General features: G+C 35.3%; 1 protein-coding gene across 2 annotated transcripts in view; it reads left to right on the top strand.

The window, feature by feature from the left end:
* LOC150079077 (DDB1- and CUL4-associated factor 11) overlaps positions 1–21,945 on the top strand; it is a 446,028-nt gene that overhangs the window by 390,995 nt on the left and 33,088 nt on the right. For both annotated transcript variants that reach the window (XM_090383756.1, XM_090383757.1), the window contains one exon: positions 11,492–11,647. In XM_090383756.1, coding sequence (XP_090239882.1) covers positions 11,492–11,647 — 156 coding nt within the window. The remainder of the gene's footprint in view (positions 1–11,491; positions 11,648–21,945) is intronic.

The following is a 21,945-nucleotide window of genomic DNA, read 5'->3' as shown; positions in this document are numbered from 1 at the left end:
TTGTCCGGTATTCTTGTAGGTAAATGAACAATCTGTGCAAGCTTATTAGTAATTGCAAAAGCCGCAGCGTCTCGACCAGCTGGGTCGGCGTGACTAGAAAACGGAAACCAGCTGGAGTTGTGTACATTAAAATCGCCAAGGAAAATTACCTCACTGTTAGGAAAGTTGGACTGGAGAAAGTCAAGTTGCAAAGAGAGGAAGTCAAAGAGCTCCACGTGATTGGTGGAGTTGAGAGAACAGTAGAGACAACAGATGAATTTGACACAATGAGGTAGAGATATTTTGAGCCAGAGAAGATTGAAGAGAAGAGATTCCACATTACCAAGTCTCTGACAGGAAATATCGGAATGGACATAAGCACAAGTACGACCTTTGAGGCGAAAGGCATAATATAGCGAATCATTTGGGCAAATGAGATGAGCAGTAGTTGAATCAACCGATAACTGAGATTCTGTCAGAAAAAGTACATGGGGTTTGGCAGACTGCAAATGGAAATGGACATCATTGAGATTAGAATCGAGACCACACGTATATTTGTGAAATGGATTAGGAAGTGTTTTGGGAGGTTTAGATCTTTTCGTAGTTGCACCAAATCTTTTCCTTGCACCATATGGCTAATAATAATAATCTCACTTGTACGTATTGTGTTAGGTGTAATTTGTGCATGCCATGTTCTTTGTTATTGATTGCTTATTTTCTTATTGTTTTAAATTTTACGACCAAAAGAAAAAATGTCAGTGAACAGAAATATCAATCAGTTACACTATTAATTAAGCTATATAATTAAGCATAAATTTTATTTTTAATTTGCTAACCTGCAGGCAATATTCTTCCTATTTTCACACATCATTTAATTTTGTTAATTGGAGGAAGTAAAATGTAAATTTGTGCTCTTTATCTTTTCTTTTATAGCCTCTGGATAATATTTCTCCTATTTTTGCTTATTAGAATTGCCGTTTAATTAATATTCAGTTTGCAAACGTGATCACAATGATCGGCACTTACTACATATCGTATAGTGAACGGTATTTTAATTTGGAGATGTTTTTTCAGCCTCATTTAACTCGGTTACAAATTGTAAAATGCTGTACACAATGAATTTGTTGGAGGTTATAATCTCAGGCATTGTACTGTATTATACATGAAAAAAAACTGATTAGGTACGTAAGTCGAGGAGTGCCTGTAGTATCTTTTCAACACTTGACTTAACTATACTTTAATATAATTCAGCATTATTGCCTTCAGTGTATGACATTTAAAATATGACTTATAAAAATATAATCTTGAATTTACGTAATTCTAATTTCAGTATAATGTAGGGAAAATTGGGCCATTTTGTTTTGTTTTTTTTTTAATCAGCCAATACTCAAAACTCCAAAATCTTATCATCTTGCTTCAGTTAACTTGACCTCTATAGACCTTACAACATAAACTTGCTTCAGTGCTATGGGAATGAGATGACCCTGTCTCAATCACAGAGCACAAAATCAATAAAATACCTAATTCTTTATTTGTACCACCTAGAATGTTTACTATAAACCTGACACAGGAACGTGAAATTTTATGTATAAGTACATTGAAGAGATCTCCCAACATGCAATGTTGTATGTTCTGATGTGTGTAGTGCTGTTATCATTAGCACAGTGTTATTTTATTCTGGAGAGTATAAGTTTAAATATGAATTTCGAATGACAAAGCATCAGAAAAAAAAAATAATTTTGAAGTTTGTAAAGAAACTTAGGTTTAGAAGTTAAGAAAACCTCAATGATCTCATTGACATAGCGGTAGACCTAATATTTCAGTGGAACATGTTGAGAGCACAAAAATCCCATTGGAAAGAAATCCTTGCAAATCCTATAGAAAACTTGCAATACAAACTGGTTTCTATACAGCACTTGTATAAAACAGTTAACAAAATGAAGAGTATTGCCCATATAAAGTGAGGGTGATGCACAAACACCAATACTCAAATTTTGCAACATATCGTGCTTTGGCCTGACATACTGGACAAGACAGTTTTCATAGATGAGGCCATTTTATGTTAAGAATTATGTTTATGTTAGTGGTGCAGAGTGGTTTACTACATTTCCACCCCTACTCTAGTAATAAAGTTGGTATGAAAAGGAGATGAAATCTCCTTTTTATAAGCCTTCCTCGTCTGTCTGAGGAGGAATGCTTATCAAAATGATGATCAATCGGTAGAATTTAACATTATTATGTACTGGCTCTTCTACCAAATCCATTTCTCTCTAGGTTCAACATCTGGAATAGACTTTTCCATTTTTTGGATAATTATTAGTATTTTGAAATATTATTATTAATTATTATTTAAAAAATTATTATTTAAATTATTATTTAACTTATTATTTAAAGTTATCCTCTTTCTAAATATAGATTGGATAACTTTAAATGATCCTTATAGCAGCAGCCATTACCCGTTAATGTGCAAAATTCAAACATCCTATTCCTTCCCAACAGAAAATCCGATTAAATGGAAATTTTCATGGGCTGACTGAACAAAATAGAGAACACATATCGCATTTGACAACTATATCATCCAGTCCTGTTCGATCAACAGCATTACTGAGCACATCACAAATCAATTGCTAACAGCTGTGTCCACTACAATTTTGCATTATCAAGTAAGAAATAGATGAAAAATAAATTACTGGTGGAATGAAGATTACAATGATGCAAAAAAAGAGAAAAACAAAGCCTGGAACATTTTCTGCAAACATCCAACCACCCCCAATCTTGTTAATTATAGAGCAAAATCTCATTATATCAGATAAAAAGCAAAAAAAGAAATTTGGATTAAATTCATGTCTTCAGTTAATAAAAATACTGATATAAGATTGATCTGGAGAAAATATATATATATATTTAAACAGTAAATTTACTTCATAAAGGAGTAAATTTACTGTTTAAATATATATATATATTTTCTCCTTTATCCACCCCACTACTGAACTGGGATGGACAAGAGCTCTCTACCCCTACAGAAATATCAAACACTGGGAATTGTGTTTTCTCAGTTGTCTTCAAATATTTAGGATCAATCATTTCAAAAAATTAAAACCGTAACAGAAAAGTCCAGACTGAATTTCATTGACACTTGTGCTTTACCATGCTTGAACTACAGCAATCTCTTTCCAACTCAAGAAATAGTACTGCTGGCCCTGATGGGATGTAATATGTCAGCATTCCCAAACTTTTTTAGTCACGGAACACTTTTCATCTCACAACATATTTACGGAACACAACACTTACGAAATACAAGTTTAGCAAGAGCCAGAGAACTATTGCTAATATTTTATTACATATGGCACACTGTGCATCAGGAACATCTTTCTTTCCAACATGTGTAAAGCCAAAATTCAAATAACTGCCATTATACTTTCGTTTTGGTCTTTTATTAGTTGGTTCCTGTTTTTTCACTTCTGATTTCTGAGGAACAAAAGCTTGCGATTGTTCATCCTCACTTTGAAGTGTGACAGTATTGTGTTTGTTTTCATCAAGCAAGGTGCACTACTAGAAGTACTTTGCTTCTCGTTTTAAAGTTCCTTTTTTCAACCACAAATCCATGGTCATTTATTTTAATAATAATATTTCAAAATACTAATAATTATCAAAAAAAATTTATACAAGGAAGTGAGTTTAGTTATGATATCGGTTCGCTTCATCCTCTCCTTCAACCCGTGTATTCCAGGCTAAATCGCATACGAATGGCATACTTGCCATACTAGATCACCACATTCCTACCTTTTCATAGGTGTCATTACCTCTATGCATACTTCTCTATGCAAATCCCGTTAAAATAGTGTTCCACGGTCTATTTGATTATTAGTCTCTTCCAGTATATTAACCGAAAAAAATTATGTTAAAGATTATAATGATACAAAAGTGGTGTACGCTACAAATACAGTTGGTCGTCGACTTACGACCGACTTCTGTTCTGACTGACAGGTCGTAAGTCGATCTGGTCGTATGTCGGCCATATATTTATTAACAGTATTTTTTAACCTTTCTAATCTTTTTATTATCTTTATAATTTATTTTTATAATCTTTTAAATTTTTATCATCTTTTATTTTTCATTTTAAATACAGTAATGCTTTTATCTTTTACTTCGTTTCTACGCCTAGGCTATCTCTCTCTAGGAGGTTAAATTCAAACGCTCTGTACATTTTAATTGGTTTATTATTCATACTGTTTATAAAAAATACAAAACTACGATCTATAATTACATATACAGTATTGTCATAATTTGAAAAATAATACTGTACATAATGTACTGTAAACACAAAAATACAATCTAAAATTAATGTAAAAATTAATACAAATGAAATTTACAAAATCAAATTTTTTGTGGTCGTAAGTGCGGCCGGTCGTAAGTCGCATAGGTCGTAAGTCGATGACCAAGTGTATACAAAATTTGTGTATTTTATTTTTTTAATTATTAATTACCATTTTTTTTGGAACACAGTTTGAGAAACACTGTACTATGTAATGCTCCAAAATTTGGACAAAGATCACTATCTTTACTGCTGATGTTTTTGTTTTTCATTTGAATTTTTTTTTAACATACCTTTCCAAGTTCTTGGCGTCATTCTTATTTTGATCTTGGTTTTTGGCAATCACGAAACCCCGTAAAGATCATTCTGTTCCTCAAAATTACAGGCTGGTATCTCTTACCAACTGTCTGAGCAAAACCCTCGAGAAAAAGATATATCACCATCTCACTTGGATCCTTGAGTCCCAAAACTTGATTCACAAAAACCAATTTGGATTCCGAAAAAATCGTTCTTCATTGGATCTTATGATCAAAGCAAAGCAAACTTCGGAAATGCATTCATCAAAAAGGAACATCTTGTCGTGGTCTGTCGTGACATTGAGAAAGCCTTTGACACTATGTGGTGTTCCGGTATCGTAAGGGATCTGAATTTTTTTGGCCTGACAGCCCATTTTCCATACTTTATCCAAAATTTCCTACAACAAAGATCCTTTCAAGTTCATTATCAGGGAATCCTCTCTCAAAACTTTTTCCAAGACAAGGAATTCCACAATGGTCTGTTCTCAATGCCACTTTGTTTGCAATTAGAATGAATCATGTAATTGAACTCGTTCTGAAAACTCTCAATTCATATCTTTTCACCAATGGTCTCACAATTTCCTGTCATTTTTAGAACATGAACTACATTGAGCACCAACTATAAATATCAATTAATTGCATCAAGACATAGACGACACAAAATGATTATTGACTATCCAGCCAGAAATCTACTGCCATTCACTTCTGTACCAGACAAAATGCATCCTGAACCCAAACTCCGCTTGGATAACTATCCTCTTCCAATAGCTAATAGTATTCATCTACTAGGTTTAATTTTTGACTGCAAGTGCACTGCTTCAAAAAAAAACTGTACATACTTAGTCTTATCAGCCACAATCTGGGAAGCAGATCATTATGGCTTGCTTCATTCACTTATACAGATCCATAATCAGATCAGGCTTGGACTGTGGCACAGTCTTCGATTCTCCTAGGGAGAGTAAGACACCTCAACCATATTCAACATTCAGCTCTAGGTGCTTTCAGAACATCTCCAGTGCAAAGTTTGTATGTTGAAGCCTATAAAGCTCCTCTAAATATCAGGAGAAAGATGTTGCTGCTGAACCATGCAATCAAGATCAAAAGCCAGGCGACCCATCCTAATTGGTGAATACTTTTGTGATCTACAGTTTACAACCTTTTTATAGAAACAAACCACAGACAATTCGGCCTGCTGGTATCAGGTTAAAGAAACTAGCAGAAGATTGGAATATATGCTTCAGTAAAGTTCTGCTAGATCCTATAGATCCAGACCCCCCCCATGGTCTCATCATGCCATCTTGTGACAATTATTTCCACCAATGGGGGAAACTCTTTCTATCAGACATTAAAATCCAACAGCTACACATTGCACATGCTCAATGTTATCCTGACTTTGCTAAAATAGATATTGATTGATCAGCCTGATACTACAGTACCATTTCTATATCTCTTCCCACAGAATGTAGTAGTTACACAACTCAATTATACGCCATAAAGCTTGCTCTAGAAAATATTTGTCATCTGTCAATCCAAAAGAGCATAATATATGCAGACTTGCAAAGTTCCTTATTAGCCATACAAAACACTTCTCCACCTACTCCATTAATAGAGCTCATCAGAACAGAGTTGATTTGTCTTAAAGAGTATCAGCAAAAGGCTGTCTTCTGCTGGATCCCAGGGCATACTGGAATACCAGAAAATGAAATTGCAGATGATGCTGCCAAACATCCATCTAGTGCAGCTAACTCAACGAATTTCCTAGTACCATTCACATATTATAAAATGAATATTCAAAGTATATGTAAAGGTCAATGGACACTTCAATGGCAAGCACAAATTCATAATTAGCTGCTTCAAATTAAACCTATACCAATATTATGGGCTTCCAACAGAAAAGTAGTATCAGTTCTAGCCAGAGCCAGAATCTACCATACCCTTTTAACCCACCTGTTCCTTTTGTCAGGAAATGACTCTCCTCAGTGTAATGACACAAAACTCAGTCTGGAATGTACTTTGTATAATAATGCTCAACTACTATCAATTGCTTCTCTGGTAAACTTAAAGGAACCTTTGTCACTTAGGTATATCATAGGTGAAAAATCAAATCTCACAGAATTCTTCTCCTTCCTGAAACAAATAGGATTAGATAACCACTTCTACATCAACCAGCACAGGCGGTATGAACCACTTGCATAGGTGCAATATGGCCTAAGTAGCTATTGCACCCCATCATCAACAATAATCTTCACTCCTCAAGTGTCTCTCCTGCGCTCCTTTCCAATAAAAACTTCTGTTTGTTTGTTTTTTTAAAGGGACCCTCTCTGGCAAGCTTTGGTGACACCAGAGAACCTTTCATACCCTACAACCTGGCCCACCTCCTCATGATGAAGGACAGGCAATGAGGGGACCCCCCTTTTCCCAGGAGCCTGCAACTAAGTGACCAGAGGAACAACATAATGACACTAGACTGTGCAGACTAAACTAAAACACACTATCTCTGGCCTTTACAGTTTGTACTGAGACATAGTGTATACTTAATTGATTGTTTTTTTTTTTTTTAGGAGCATTAGCAACTAAGGCCATATTGCTCAGGGGATATGCAGTGGTCATTTCCTGACCTTTCCGCATCCTCCGTATTTGGTGGTCACAGGATCGAACCCCGGTCTAATCAAGAAGCGTGTGCTACGCACTGCTGCGTCTGCCCGCCTGGCTACGGAGGTGCCATAGTGTATACAACAAGGAGTTTGAGGAGGGAGGACCGGTGCCACTTTTCAGTAAACACTAGACTATAACCATCCACTCTATCAAATTTAAGCTGAAATTAAACCTCTGGGTCTCTGCCCTTCCTGTTAGCTAAGCCACACCATTTACACAACCTTTTAATGCATTCAGAGGGTTTGCTACAGTTCCATCTATCCATACCCCAGCACTAATATTTCATAGTCCTTTGCTACCAGAGTCTTCAGTATGTACAAAGATACTGGTCATGCTAGTATCCCTGAGATATAATGTTTGACAGTAATAGAGAACAGTAGAATAATCTGAACTGACCTCACAGGCTGGATTTAGTTGTTTGTCATTAAGTACCAAATTAATTTTTTGTTTGACTACTTTCTGAAAAGCTTTAGTAGAGGTTCCTACTATCTGTCGGGTATAGGAAACAAACTTAGGCATAACCATTTGTCAAAGGGATTGTTTAACTTTGACAGAAGAGTAATTTAGTATTTAATTAGTGGGCAGTTATTTTAATGGATGGTTACTAAAAATATTACATTCAGTAATCTCCCATTTCTTTACAATGCATAATACTTATTAATTACTTATAAATATATATATAACTTAAATGTTAACTGTGATTGGATGACAAACTGATTACAAAAATCAAGTATTTTTCATTGAAAAAAAATATAATAAAAAGTAAGAGATTACCTCAATCTTTTTCATGGAATGCTTCCAGTCAATTCTCTCCCATATGTGACAAATAAAATAAGATGAAAAAAAAAAAACGAATTAATGAATTCCCTCACTCATAGAGACACTACCAAATCCAATGCACAATGGAATCGAAAGCTGAGAGGCCCAACCCCACCCCGAAACACATCAAATTTGTAATCTGTAACCTGTTTTCAGTTTTCCTCTAGCACATCTAGTTTTTGTGTTGAGACTAATTACACAAGTGGGAAGAGACTGATTTTCCACTCACATACCTATTCCGCCAACCTACATGAATAAAATTATTTATTTGTTATTATTGTTTATGCATTCACATTTGTGTAATTATTTGAATATATTTATATCCTTGTATGTCATTATTTAATTATAAATTGTCTCAGGTAAGGCCCGATGAATTTCCAAAACATGTTCATTGTCATGCCTTAAAGGGGTAAAAAATCACCCTAACAAATTCAGCTACTTGTGTGGCTCTTTCATAACTAAATCACAGTGGGGTGCAGTTATGACAGATCTATTTGGAATATTTACCAGTTATACTTTGGCCATCCACTAGGTAACCAAAATCAGATGTGGGCATGACATGTTATTTGTACCACTTGTTTGAATGGATTGGTTGAACAAATATCAATTAAGGAAAAAGTCTATGCCATGTGCCATACCTGTGATATGGAGGACACCAAAAGACCACAATTGTGATATTTACTTTTGTAAAAAATATTTGTTGCAAAATATTGTTGCTTCTTATACCTATGGGATAGTCATTCTATTCCAGATCATTACATCTCACATGACTGGCCTAGGAGAAGCACATATGGGCAGAGATAAAATATTGTGCAGAATGTGCTGTTCTGTTAGTGAATCCAGTGAAGATTATCCTTCCACATTAAACTTGGCCTAGTGAAGAGTTTTGTGGAATAGATGAGTAAGATGAATTCAAGAGGATTTCATTACCTAAGTGAGAAATTTCAAAAGGTCAGTGCCACAAAAGTTAGAGGGAAACTTTGCAGCGCCTCAGATCACAGATTAAAACTTTTAAAAATTCTTCAGTGTATTAGAATTAAAAGCACAGCTAGCTTTCAAATGGTTGTGTGGAAACATTTTAGGTAAACACACATGTCCGACATACAAAGATGGAGTTCAGTAACTGCTCAATATATATGAAGAAATAGGATATCATCTAGACTTTCTTCCCAAAAATTTTAGTACAGTGAATGATGAGCAGAGAGAATGAGTCCATCAAGACATTGAAGTCAATGAAAATCGCCGCCAAAGTTTCTAGGTTGAACATATGTTGTTCGGTTCGATTCATTGTTGTTCAATTACAAAGTTGCACCATAAGGTACCTGCTGTATATTTTCCCATGAAAATCTGGACAAAGTGTATCAAAGGAAATCACTTGCACAACATTTTTAAATTGTACATATGTTTTTTAGAATAGTGTACCATATTAGTTTAACTCTGTGAATAAAGCTTATTGGATTTAAACTGTAAAGGTGTTAAAAATGTAACCATAACTAGCTGTGCGTGTGTGTGTTGAAGTCATCTTAATTAACTTCTATTGATGTTATCAGCAGTCATATAGCAAAAACTACATATACTAGAAAAAAAAACTTTGAAATTAGCACACACCTGTTTTAAAAAGTGTTTTTACATCTTCAATTAAGAAAAAAGTTTAATTTTTTAAATGGACATTTTGAGGTATTTATTAAAATTTATTTTATTCATTATCCTTATACACTCAGTGATCACTTTATTATGTACACTGCATGGTTGTGTGCAAATGGCTGATATGTCATGTGATTGTGACATGTGACTCAGGATAGAATGCATCCTTAGCAGTTTTGGAAACATTGTAGATTACACAGTGGACAAACTGATATGGGATTGTTTATCATTGGACATAAAATGCCTGCAGTTGCCTGAAGCATTTTCCCAGTACTTCTAAAAGCTAACTGGTGGAGGACCGTGACAGGCAAGTGTCAAGGAATGACAGACAGGCAAAAAAACTGGCAGGTGTATGAATTATGGCCAAAAATCAGTAATTTATATTTGGGGTTGTGTGGGGGGGAATTGCTTGGATTGTTCAGTGCAACACTGTAAGGTACCTTAGCAGGCCAGTTCAGTTGAGAAACACAGTAGCAGGTACTAGTGCACATATTGTGTTGAACATTGCACTGTGTGAACTGCAGCATACAGCATTATTTCCCAACCTATGGTCTGTGGACTTGACAATGAAATGGATCTTCTTTTTTGCAGTAGGTAGCAATCCCACTAACAGTGATGGGAGTTACGGGTATGCTTATAACAACCTAATATGTAGTACATATGTTAAATAGCAGTACATATCGTATTTAAGAAATAATTATTATTATATTTGCACGTTGGAAAACGCTAGGTTACAGTACACTAAAACTGGTTGTTCACAGAATTCCAGTCTATGGTGTGATGAATCCTGTTTACAAATGTGCAACTCATCTTGAAAAGGTTATATTGTGGTAGTAACATGAAACGAGATCTTTCACGCTTGAGCATAACACTATAGACTGGTGGGGAAAATTTGATGGTCTGGGGCTTGTTTAGCTGTAGTCCATAGGTTATAATGAACCACTGCTGGTTATTAGATATATTTAAGTATTGCTATTGACCAGGTGTATCCCATCATGTTTGCTGCTTGCCCTTCAAGTGGGGTGCCTCCGTAGCCAGGTGGGAAGGAACGGCAGTGCGTAGCACACACTTCTTAATTAGACTGGGGTTCGAGCCCGTCACCACCAAATACGGAGGATGCGGAAAGGTCAGGGAATGGCCACCGCATTTCCCAGAGCAATATGGCCTTAGTTGCTAATGCTCCTAAAAAAACCAAAATAACTAACAAACAAACCCTTCAAGTGGCAGTTGCCTGCAGCAAGATAATGCACCATGCTCCCCTCTATGTACCCTCGAACCAATGTTGTCTGATAGGTTCTAGGGAGCTTCTGTTAATGGAGAATTTTCACTGTCCCCTCGGTAACCAAATATCAGTTTCTCAGCTAACTCCCTGGTCTAATCCAGAATGGAAGTTACTGATACATAGCGTTATAGCTGAGTTGGCCTTTTTTTTTTTTTTTTTTTTTTTTTCTTTTGTGAATGCCTTGTCAGCTGGTGTAGTCCATGGTTGGAAAAAATATTTCAAAACACTGCCATAGGAGGGAGGGTGTGGAAAGAGATATTGAGAATCACTGGCATTTACTGTAAAAGAATTATAAAATTGTCCAAAATATGTGGAAATTCCCAATACCTTATTCGAAGAGTTAGTGCAATCTGTACTGAGATGAAACATTAACTATATAGAAGCAAAATTGGGATCTTTCATAATACTAGGTAAGTATACTTAATAAAGTGGGCACTGAGTGTATAATGAGTTTTTTCAAAGAGTACACCATTTTTAATTTTTCCTCCTTCCCTCATGTAGTGCATACTTATCGTAAGAAAGTATCGGGAGACACATCTTTAATGACATACAGAGGTCATAGTGTACTGCAAACATTAATCAGATGTCACTTTTCTCCTGATTTCACCACAGGGCAACGCTTCATTTATACAGGTTGTGCTCAAGGACGTGTTGTTAGTAAGTAAATGTTTTTTTTTTTTTTCACACTACTTCAGTAAAAACCACTCCTTTTCCTTGCATACAATGATTTATAAAACTGAGAAATAAATATTTTGAGATTAAATTTACTTAATTTCAAGCCATTCATTCCTTTATCTAGTAAACAGTTCACCTAGATTTGGCAGTGTGATTTGAATTTATGCCCCCTTAAGTTCGTAATCTGAGCAAGTGGAAGAATCCCATCAAATTCAGCATGCTCAACCCAAGGCCTTATACACCAAAGTCAAATCACCTCGAGAACTTAAGCCTCTCTTGATAATAGGATCCCTGCTTTCCCCTCACCAACCTTATTGCCCTTCTCTGTACACTCTCAAGCAAATCTACATCCTTCCTAAAGTGAGGCCTCCAGACCTGTATGCAGTACTCAAGGCATGGCCTGTCCCATTGCCTTATACAAAGGGATAATCACCTCCTTTTCCCTGCTTGCAAAATTCCTATGTATCATTGACAAAACCCCATGACCTGCTCTTGCAAGATCATTGAGTTCATGCTGTGAAAACAATTGAGGGCTGGATTCAGTTTCTTCAGGTATGTAGACTTCAATTTCGTCTTCAGAAGCTTCACTTTCAGGAATTGGCAGGTTATCTCCACGTGGGACTGGTCTTGTGGTAAAAGGAATATTAGGATACATAATGCCCTTCTTACTCTTTGCATTGTATCCCTCTACATTAACTAAGAAAAAATAACAGTCATCACAGTGGTTTGTAGGCTCCTGCTAAATCGTGGGAATTGAAAATGGCATAGCCCAGGGGTGGGCAACCTTTTTTGAATAAAAGGCCATATTCATTTTCGGAAATAGTCGAAAGGCCGCACCGATCCTTCAAACCACTACTTACGAAGTAAAACATTTAATTATCAGTATTAAATTTTATTACATAGAAAAGGCAAATAAATTTCAATAAAGCATACATATTTACAATATTCTCATCATAATACATCCACTTACATTTTATATGAACACAAAATTTAAAAAAATATAATTATAAAGATAAATTATTTTCTAAATTGTTATTCAAATGAAATTTATAGCAATTATTTAACATTCTCTCTGTGTATTATACAAGAATAATTAGGAAAAACTGTACTATTGTAAAAAATAATTTAATGAGTTAACTTAATGAGTTGAAGATTTGATGCTTTGGTGGTTGAGTTGTTTACCAAAAAAGATGTCTCGGCTGAAACCACTTCGATTGCACATTTTTAATGAGCTAAACTCATCAGAATGCATTGATTTCAGCCGAAACATCTTTTTTGATAATTAACTAATGAGATTTTTGGGTTTGTTTTTTATTAGATAACAACTGGATATTAGGCTCCATCTTAGTTGTACACAACTTGAGTTGGTCTTCTAAATGAATATCAGATATCTGAGTCCTTAAATGACTTTTAATTTGTGTAAGGTATGAAAAAGTTGATTCGCAACAATGCGTAGTTGCAAAGCAAGACAGCAGTCGACGAGCATGTTGACGTAAATGTGGGTATTCAGCTGCATTTTTCCATATTTCAATAGGATCTTTTTTTGTATCAAAAAAAGTCTTTATCATATTATCTTCTCCTAATTCAATTAATTCCATCTGTAGTTCCGTGGGTGCCGTCAGGATATCAACTAAATGTGGCTCATACCCCAATTTCATTTCTAAAGTATGTTCTTCGAAATCAGAAAATCTACCAATTAGCGTGTCCAGTACGGTTATGTAGTCTTTGAAAGTGTCACATACAACATATTTCTGCTTCTTTAACATATTTTTTAAATGAGGGAAATGTTTCCCAGATATTTCTGATTTAGAGAAAAGAGTTTTGTAAAAAATTAATTTTTTTCGAAATACCTGAATTTTTTTGCCACATGTCATATATATGTCTTGGTTTTCCCTGCAAATAAACATTTAATTCATTTTGCTTTTCCATAATATACACAAAAACGCAGCATTTCTAAAAAATTCTTCATCTAATAAATCACATTCTTGTTGTTGTTCCTCGTAAATTTTTTAAATTTTTTCTTGCAAAGCCAAAACTTTTACTAAAATTTGTCCTTTTGATAAGCGCACTTTACAATAATATGGCAAGTCAACATTATATGTCTCATCATCCAATATAAGCATGCTTCGAAATTGGCGATGTCTTAAAGCATTTACTTGAATAAAGTTATTAATTGCAATAATTTTGTCCAAAGTATTGCTCAGTGTGGAGGATTTAGCACAAAAGGTTTTGTTGGTGTAATATACAGTGGAACAAAATTAACTTTTCTAAATTGGCCTTTTCTTTTTTTAACAATGAAACGAAATGAATCCTTCTCGCTTTCCCCTCATAGAAGTTGCACCGTTCGTGCATACACTCACGAGGTTACCAAGGTTTAGTCCTCTGTCAAGACACATTTCTTTAAAGTTGTTAAAAATATCAATTCCACGAGTCCTTCCAGTGAGCGTACCCAAAGCCAGTAGTTCCTCGTAACAATGAAAATCTTCAGTTATAGCACGAATAAAATATAATATCTGAGCAGAGTCATTTCTATCAGTGGTTTCATCTAACGCTATTGAAAAAATATACATCTTTAGAGTGAATTATTACCTGAAGTTGTTTTCCTACATTCTGAGCTAATTCATGTTGTCTATTAGTTATAGTTTTTCTTGAGAGAGGTAATTGTTTGTATTTGTCAACTTTTTCCGGAACTAAACATCCTACTGCTTCAACAATACATTCTTATCATTTCGATGTCACTAAATGGTTTGCCTTTTTTCCAAGTACATGCACTATTTTGTATGTAACATCGGTTGCAGAAGTTCCTTGCTTAATAAAAAGCACCAAAAGCCTTTTCCTGGTGCTGTTTTTCTTTCTTCATTTTTTGAAGTGCAGATTTACGAGCTTCTCCTTTTAATTTTACATATTTATGGTCCTTGTGAGATAGATAATGTTGATTTGCATTGTATTTTTTTAATGTTGTTAGTGCTGTATTACATATCAAACAAACCATTTTGTCTTTCACAGAAATAAGAAAATACTGCATCTTCCAGTCTTCTTTACATGTTCTGTTTTCTTCATTCAACTTCCTTTTAACTTTTTTGGACAAGATGGGCAATCTAAAAATTAAGCAATTGTGAAATCAAACGTAAGAAATTACAGTATTACAAAATTCAAAACAAGAATACATACGGTTGTCAAAATATTCACAGTTACAAATATGAACATAAAAGCAACAGATAAAAAATCCCAATGTCACAATTTAAATTTTAAAATAAACTATTTCCGTCAAATTATTAATTCTGTTAAAATATTTTTTTTATTTTAACAAACTTAACAGAGGATTAGAATTTTTCTTTTATTAAAAAGTTTTCATTTTTTATCATTTGTGGTACATAAAAATAATTTTTAAATAAATAGAAAAAGTTAAACATGATATATTTTACTTTTTAGATCAAAAAATTTGTATTTTCCTTTTTTAATTATCTGAATAATGTTTCTATATTGTGAAAAAAATATATAAAACTTTTTATTATTAAAACGTTTTGAATATTTAATTTTAAAAAATATTAGTTTAAAAGTAGTAGGATTATTTAATGATTTTATTTCATCTTTGTGTGACAAAGGCCACGGGTTGCCCACCCCTGGCATAGCCGTTTTACCATCTTTCTGCAATCTAAATGCGTCAACACAAGTTTGCCAAACACTGTGTGGAGACTGTTGTTTATCTTGGTCACAGAGTTTCACTTAAAAATAAACACAATACACATTTTTTACTAATTCTGTAATAATATCTTTGCCACAAATATAACAGAATCTGTTTGGATTGGTCAAACACTTCCATAAAGACATTTTACTCACTTTTCAACACGAGTGTGACACAATAACCTTAAAAATAAACTGAGCTCACGCTGATAAACACTGCTGCATGGAGTTCTCAGAGTCAAGGAACAGATCATTTATTCCTAACTTAATACATTCAGTAATACAACTCATAACATCAACTTAAGTGATTTGTGAAAAAACAATGTGATTAAAAAAAAATGAATAACATTTCTGAAAGCAGCTTAAGAAACTAAGTTAAAAACAGCTATTGGTTTACAAACATCGAAAGCCATGCAGAGTCGTGTAATCCTAAGACAAGTGATATTCACTACAAAATTGGCAAAATGATGGCTCAGGACAACCAGCCTTTTAATATAGTTGAGAACGATGGATTTATTAATCTTTTAAAATTATTGGAACCTCTGTACCAAATACCATCAAGAAAATATTTTTCAGATAATATTATTCAAGTATTTACAATAAATGTTCAGAAATTTAGCATTTCACTGACATTGAAAAATTGCAAATGAACTTGATCTCTGAATTTTTTAATTCAAACATCTGACATATGGACCTGTACAGAAACTAACAAAAGTTTTTTTAAGCCTTAATGGAAATTGGATTACTGAAAAATTTAAGAATATGTGTTATGAATGCCTGGAATTTTCCTGGAAGCTATACAGGTATTGCCATTGTTAATGCATTAAAAGAACCATAGTCATTTTTGTGCCAGTAAAATCAAAATCAGCTCAACTCAGTGCATTAAAAGAAATTTTACAACTCCGGAACTTAAATGTTGAAAACAGTACACATCTACTGCTTTGAGATAATGCACATCACACAATAAATTGAGCAAATATTAATAATTTGATAAATGAGCCTTGCATCATCCATGCTCTACAATTGGTACATCTTCATTATATATTTTCCCAAAAAAAGATTTCAGATCTTAATGCCTAAGTGCCACAATATCATCACTCATTTAATCACTCACAAGTAGCTTGTATGAGGCTGAAAGAGATAGAAATCAAGCTTTCACTGCTGTGACACAAATTAATACATAACAGGATAGCGAGATGAAATTTGACGTATGTGTTGAAGAAAATTTTGGAACAAAAGCATGCCACCACATTATATTCCTCAGATCACGACATACCCAATTTAATTGCTAACAATTTTTCAGTGTCACACTTGAGGCCAGTTTGAAGGAAGCTCATTTCAATGGTGAGTCCAAATTAATCAGCACTGGAGTATTTCCTCTGCAAACAACAGAATGATGAAGGCACTAACTATGAAAAAGGAATTGTTCAGATCTTTAAAAGATAGATTTTGAAATGTGAAATCAAATAAACTGTATGTGATGCAACTTGGATTATAGAAGAAATAAAAAGTTTGTCTCCAATATTTGAAAATGAAAAAAATATATATATGACAATGAGCAAAGAGAGATTACAAAATAAAGGGAAAAGAATGACAATAAGATTCAAGATGTGGTCTTGTTTAGATGAAATTTCATTTAATATAATACAAGTAAATACAAGAGTTTTGTGATAATGGTTATAGGTCTTCTTCTTCTACAGAAGAGATGTAATTTGAAAATTATCTTAGGTGTCCCAACATCCCTCATAAGGAAAATCCTTTAATTTGGTGGGGAAAAAATGCAGCCATCTGTCGTGAACTATCAAGAGTGGTTAAGCATTACTTGTCATTATCGTCATCTCCAAGCAGCATACCCAGAAAAAGGATGTTTAGTGAAGTGGGAATCATACAAAGAGCGGAGGAATAAACTTCTTCCTAGAAATGCAGAAAAACTATTGTTTCTTCATCCATTTAAGTCCCACATTATTTAACTTTAATTATTTTATTTTAAATTTACTTATTAAAATTAGATACAATTTCATCTGTTTTTTTTTGTATAATTTAAATAAAAATGTTATTGCTTTTAAATGAAATAGAATGTTATGAAATAAAAATAAAATGTTATGAATTTTATGTAAAATGTTTTTTAATTCAAACATAACGAGTAAAAGTAACGAGTTTCTTTAATTTTAAAATATGTTTTAATATATTAAAAAAAAACATTCAATGCTTTGAATATGGGGTTTTTTTTTTTTTTTTTTTTTAACAAATAGGTATGAAGGGGCCCAATACCTGGCACCAGGTAGTGAAACTCAGTTGCCTGGCAAAATTTGGCCAGGCATACAAAGTAATAACCAGCTACCCAGTGCATCACTACTGATAAGTGCTTCTCACTGATCATTATATTACTAATCTTACCACAATCCAATTCCTGCGCCTCCGTAGCCAGGTGGGCAGGAGCAGCAGTGCATAGCACATGCTTCTTGATTAGACCGGGGTTCGAGTCTGTGAGTCACCAAATATGCAAGATGCGGAAAGGTCAGGGAATGACCACCACATATCCCCAGAGCAATATGGCCTTAGTTGCTAATGCTCCTAAATAATAACAATCCAATATCCTTGCTCTTGCCGCCATCCACCCCCAATTCAAATGCTTCTTCCAGTTTTAAAAATGGATGTAAAATATCTGTTCAACTTACTGCAATTTTGGCTGGATTGTCTATGATTTTGCAATTTCAAACCTTACTTTCTTTTCATATTTCTTTTTCTTATATCTCCTCATACTCTTTCCACTTCCAGAAGGCATGGATTTAACTTTTGTCAAATTGTAAATTTTGATCATCCAGCAAATCAATAGTCCACAAAATGCTGCCCAAATGTAAACTTCCCAATATATTTACTAGTTTCTGAAATAGTTTATTAATGTACCCTATTAATAGTTTTTGTCTCTTAATGAGAAATTCCACCATCATTCATTATGCTTCTCCTTCCACTCACTAGCCCCTCTCCTCCAATGCCTTATACCACACTCCAAGTTCCCCAAGATACCTAGTTTCCAAGCATTGCATCACATATCTTCACAGTATCCTCTGATGTGGACTTCACTTTCCAATTAGCATTAGTAGAGGCATATGATGCAAGAAAGCAAGCTTATGCAGCATCAGCCAAAAAAAAAAACACTGCAATTTCACCCCCCTTCATTCCAAATACCTGTCCAGCTGAGCCTCAAATTTATTTAGGCTACCAACTTCCACAACAAAAGATGGAAGTCTGTTCCACCACTCAAACCACCTGCTGGCTAAAGGCAAACTTCCACACATCTATACATTACTCTGGGGTTGCTGTTTGACATATGTAGTACTTTACATTTGTCAATGTTAAACTTCATTTGCCACCTCTCACCCCATCTGCTCAACTTTTTCTAGATCCTGTTGCAGCAGCGTACTGTCATTAGTTTCCTTAACAACCCTGCCAACCTTTGTATTGTCAGCAAACTTGTACATTAAGCCTGATATACCAATATCAATTATAAATACAGCAAACAACAATGGACCCAACACTGAACCCTGAGGGACTCCACTAATAACATTAGTCCTAGAAGAGCAGTATCCATTGATTACCACTCTGTGTTCTCCCATTCAACCATCCCTTTATCCATAGCAGCAATTTGCCTCCAATGCCACATTGCTCCAATTTGTGCAGCAGTCTTCCATGTGCAACAGTATCAAAAGCCTTTCTAAGATCCAAATATATGATATAAAAGTTATTCCTTGCATCCAGTTCCTTTGTTACCACATCATAGTATCCAATCAAATTGGTCAGACAAGACTTCCCATTAACAAAACCATGCTGTGTCCGAGCTATAACTGAAGTCTTGTCTAGATGATCCTGCAGTACTTCTTTAACCATTGCCTCCATTAATTTTCCGGGAACAGAAGTTAAACTAACAGATCTATAATTAATTGTGTTGCCCTTTGATCCTCCTTTGTGAATTGGGGTCACATTTGCACATCTCTAGTCCATGGGTACCTTCCCTGAGTACAAGGAAGCTCTCATAATTATGGCTAAGGGTTTGCTAATACCTTTGCTGCCTCGTTTAATATAACTGGATAGATCCCTGTTTGGATAGGTGCCTGTTTTATGTTTATCTTCAACAATTTCTCCTCCACTTTCCTCTCAGTTATTACAAAATCATCTAGCTCACTGCCAGAGTTTAATTCTCCTCTGGCATTCCCCCCCCCCCCCCCCGAATAACTCCATGCAAAATACTCATTTAGATTGTTAGCCACCTAAGCAGGATCATCAACAGTTGAACCATCAATATCCAGTGGACCAATCTGATTTATCCCTTTATTTCTAAAGTTTACATAGATAAAAATCTCTTTGCTGTTTTTCTTTGCATCCTTTGCCAAAGATTTCTCATAATCTGCCTTTTCCTGCCTAATTTCCTTTGTAGCTTGGTTACAGACAAGCTTACTCAAGGCCGCCGTAGCTTAGTGGTCAGGCGCGCGGGTGCACATGCCTTGAGTGACCGGGGTTCAAGCCTGTGACTACTGAATACAGTGCTGTTTCTTGTATTGTATTCTATCTATCTTGTGAACTCCTCTGACTGTTGGGTCGTCCTGGAGTATAAACAGAAAATTTATTTATTTATTTACTATCATAGGCTTCCATGTCGCCCATTAATTTATATGTATCCCATGCATTTTTCTTCTCTGCCACATCTCATTAGTTCATCTGACATCCATTGAGGCCTAAACCTTGAACAATATTTCTTAGTTGGTATGTAGCTTCCAAGATTAATTCTCTAAATGCTTTCCATTTTGAATTTGCTGTTGGTAACATCATCAGTTGGTCCCACCGTATAGAATTTAAATACTGTCTCAGACCTCTGTAGTCATCTTTACGAAAGCAATAACCCTTCCCTTTACCCCTGACGGTAGTTACCTCTTTGAGTAAATCCCACTTCAGCACACTGTGATCACTGCCACCTAGTGGTTCCTTTATCTGCAGATTCTTAATGAATGAAGAATCACTACTGATAATCAGATCAAGAGTATTACTCCCTCTAGCTGCCTCCGGGACATGCTGATTTAGAAAACAATCATCCAATAAATCCGCAAAAGCCTTGCTAGTGTGTGTGAGTGACCAACCCACAAATTCTAGTCAATATCAAGGAAATTAAAATCCCCCATTATAATACTCTCCGATTTACTGGCCCATTCTATTTCCCTGTACAGTTTATTATACTCATCAGAGCCATTAGTCCTATAACACACTCCTACTCCCAATTTTGATCTCCCAGTGCTTATGTCACACCAAACTAACTCAACACTGCACTGTCCAGCGATTGCGACTGGCTGCACTTCCTTGGATTTTGTGTTTCTTAACTAATAGCATAACCCTTCCTATCCTGTCTATCCTTCCTGTACACATTGTACTCCCCAAATTCCAGTTCTTCATTCCTTATATCTGTGTGAAACCGCGTCTCTGATATCCCAACAATATCTGCCTTTTATGTTTTGAGCAATACCTCAAATTCATCAAATTTATTTACGAACTCCTAGCACTGGTGTACATACACCTGTTCCTATTCTTAGCTACCCTAACACAACCCATGTGTTTACTTGTACCGCCGTGACTCCCAGCAGTGTGAAATATCCTGCATCTTGTTTTCCAGGCTGCTGCTCATTCCAATAGAAGCAGGGCAAGAATCACTTTCACCTCTGCCAGCGGCTACTGTTAATCTATTAGTCCGTGTACCCCCCCAAGCTAGCAGTTTTCTGACCCACCTAACACTGCCTCTGTAACATCAGGAAATATTCTTGCGTACTTTCTATTTAAGTGAATCCCATCCCTGCAGACTCAGTCTCTCCTGTTAACAAGCACAGACCAGACTGAGAAAAATTCTACCCCTTGAGACTTGCACAGTCTCTCCAGGGCCAAATTGATCAACAAGGCTCTCATCATATACTCTTTCCTATCGTGTCTGGGCTAAATTGCAGAAACTTTCAAATTCAACCCTAATTTATGGCTTTTTTTCAACAGTGACCTGTACTTGTTAAGTAATTCTGCCGGTCTCCTACTCTTAATATCATTAGTGCCAACATGTACAACAATATCACCTTTTGTGCCCTTAAATGATGATATCTACTCTACAACGTCATCAAACTTTTTCCCTGGAAGACATACCCAGGTTCTGTTCCACCTATCCTTTTTACACAATATGTTCCCCCTTTTTTCTGACAATAGAGTCACCGACAACTACTAGTTCCTGTGAGACCAACACATTCTGCGTTGGGAGTTGCTGCTGTGTTGCGTGATGATCAAGTGCATGCTCTTGTGTTGATGTAAGCATGTGAAAGCTTGATGGGTCCCTCAATTTGGATCCTTCGAGGGCATCCACCCTGTCCTTCAAACTCTCACATAGGCCCATAACAACACTGAGTTGTCACCTGATTTCCTCACACTCCTTACATTGCGCGCTCACAAAGACATTCCCCTTGGCAATATCATATCCCGTACCTGATTGCTCCACAAACATTAAACAAGCAGTGCATTTTAAAAGGGTGTGATTCAGAGGACAACTGCTCCCCTGAGCCACAGCACTCCCATTA

The sequence above is a fragment of the Mastigoproctus giganteus genome, chromosome 10, assembly GCF_048544385.1.
Source record: "Mastigoproctus giganteus isolate SK-2022 chromosome 10, ASM4854438v1, whole genome shotgun sequence".
Taxonomy (NCBI): domain Eukaryota; kingdom Metazoa; phylum Arthropoda; class Arachnida; order Uropygi; family Thelyphonidae; genus Mastigoproctus; species Mastigoproctus giganteus.
Note: the sequence above shows the minus strand (reverse complement) of the source record. Positions and strands in the feature narration are given on the sequence as shown.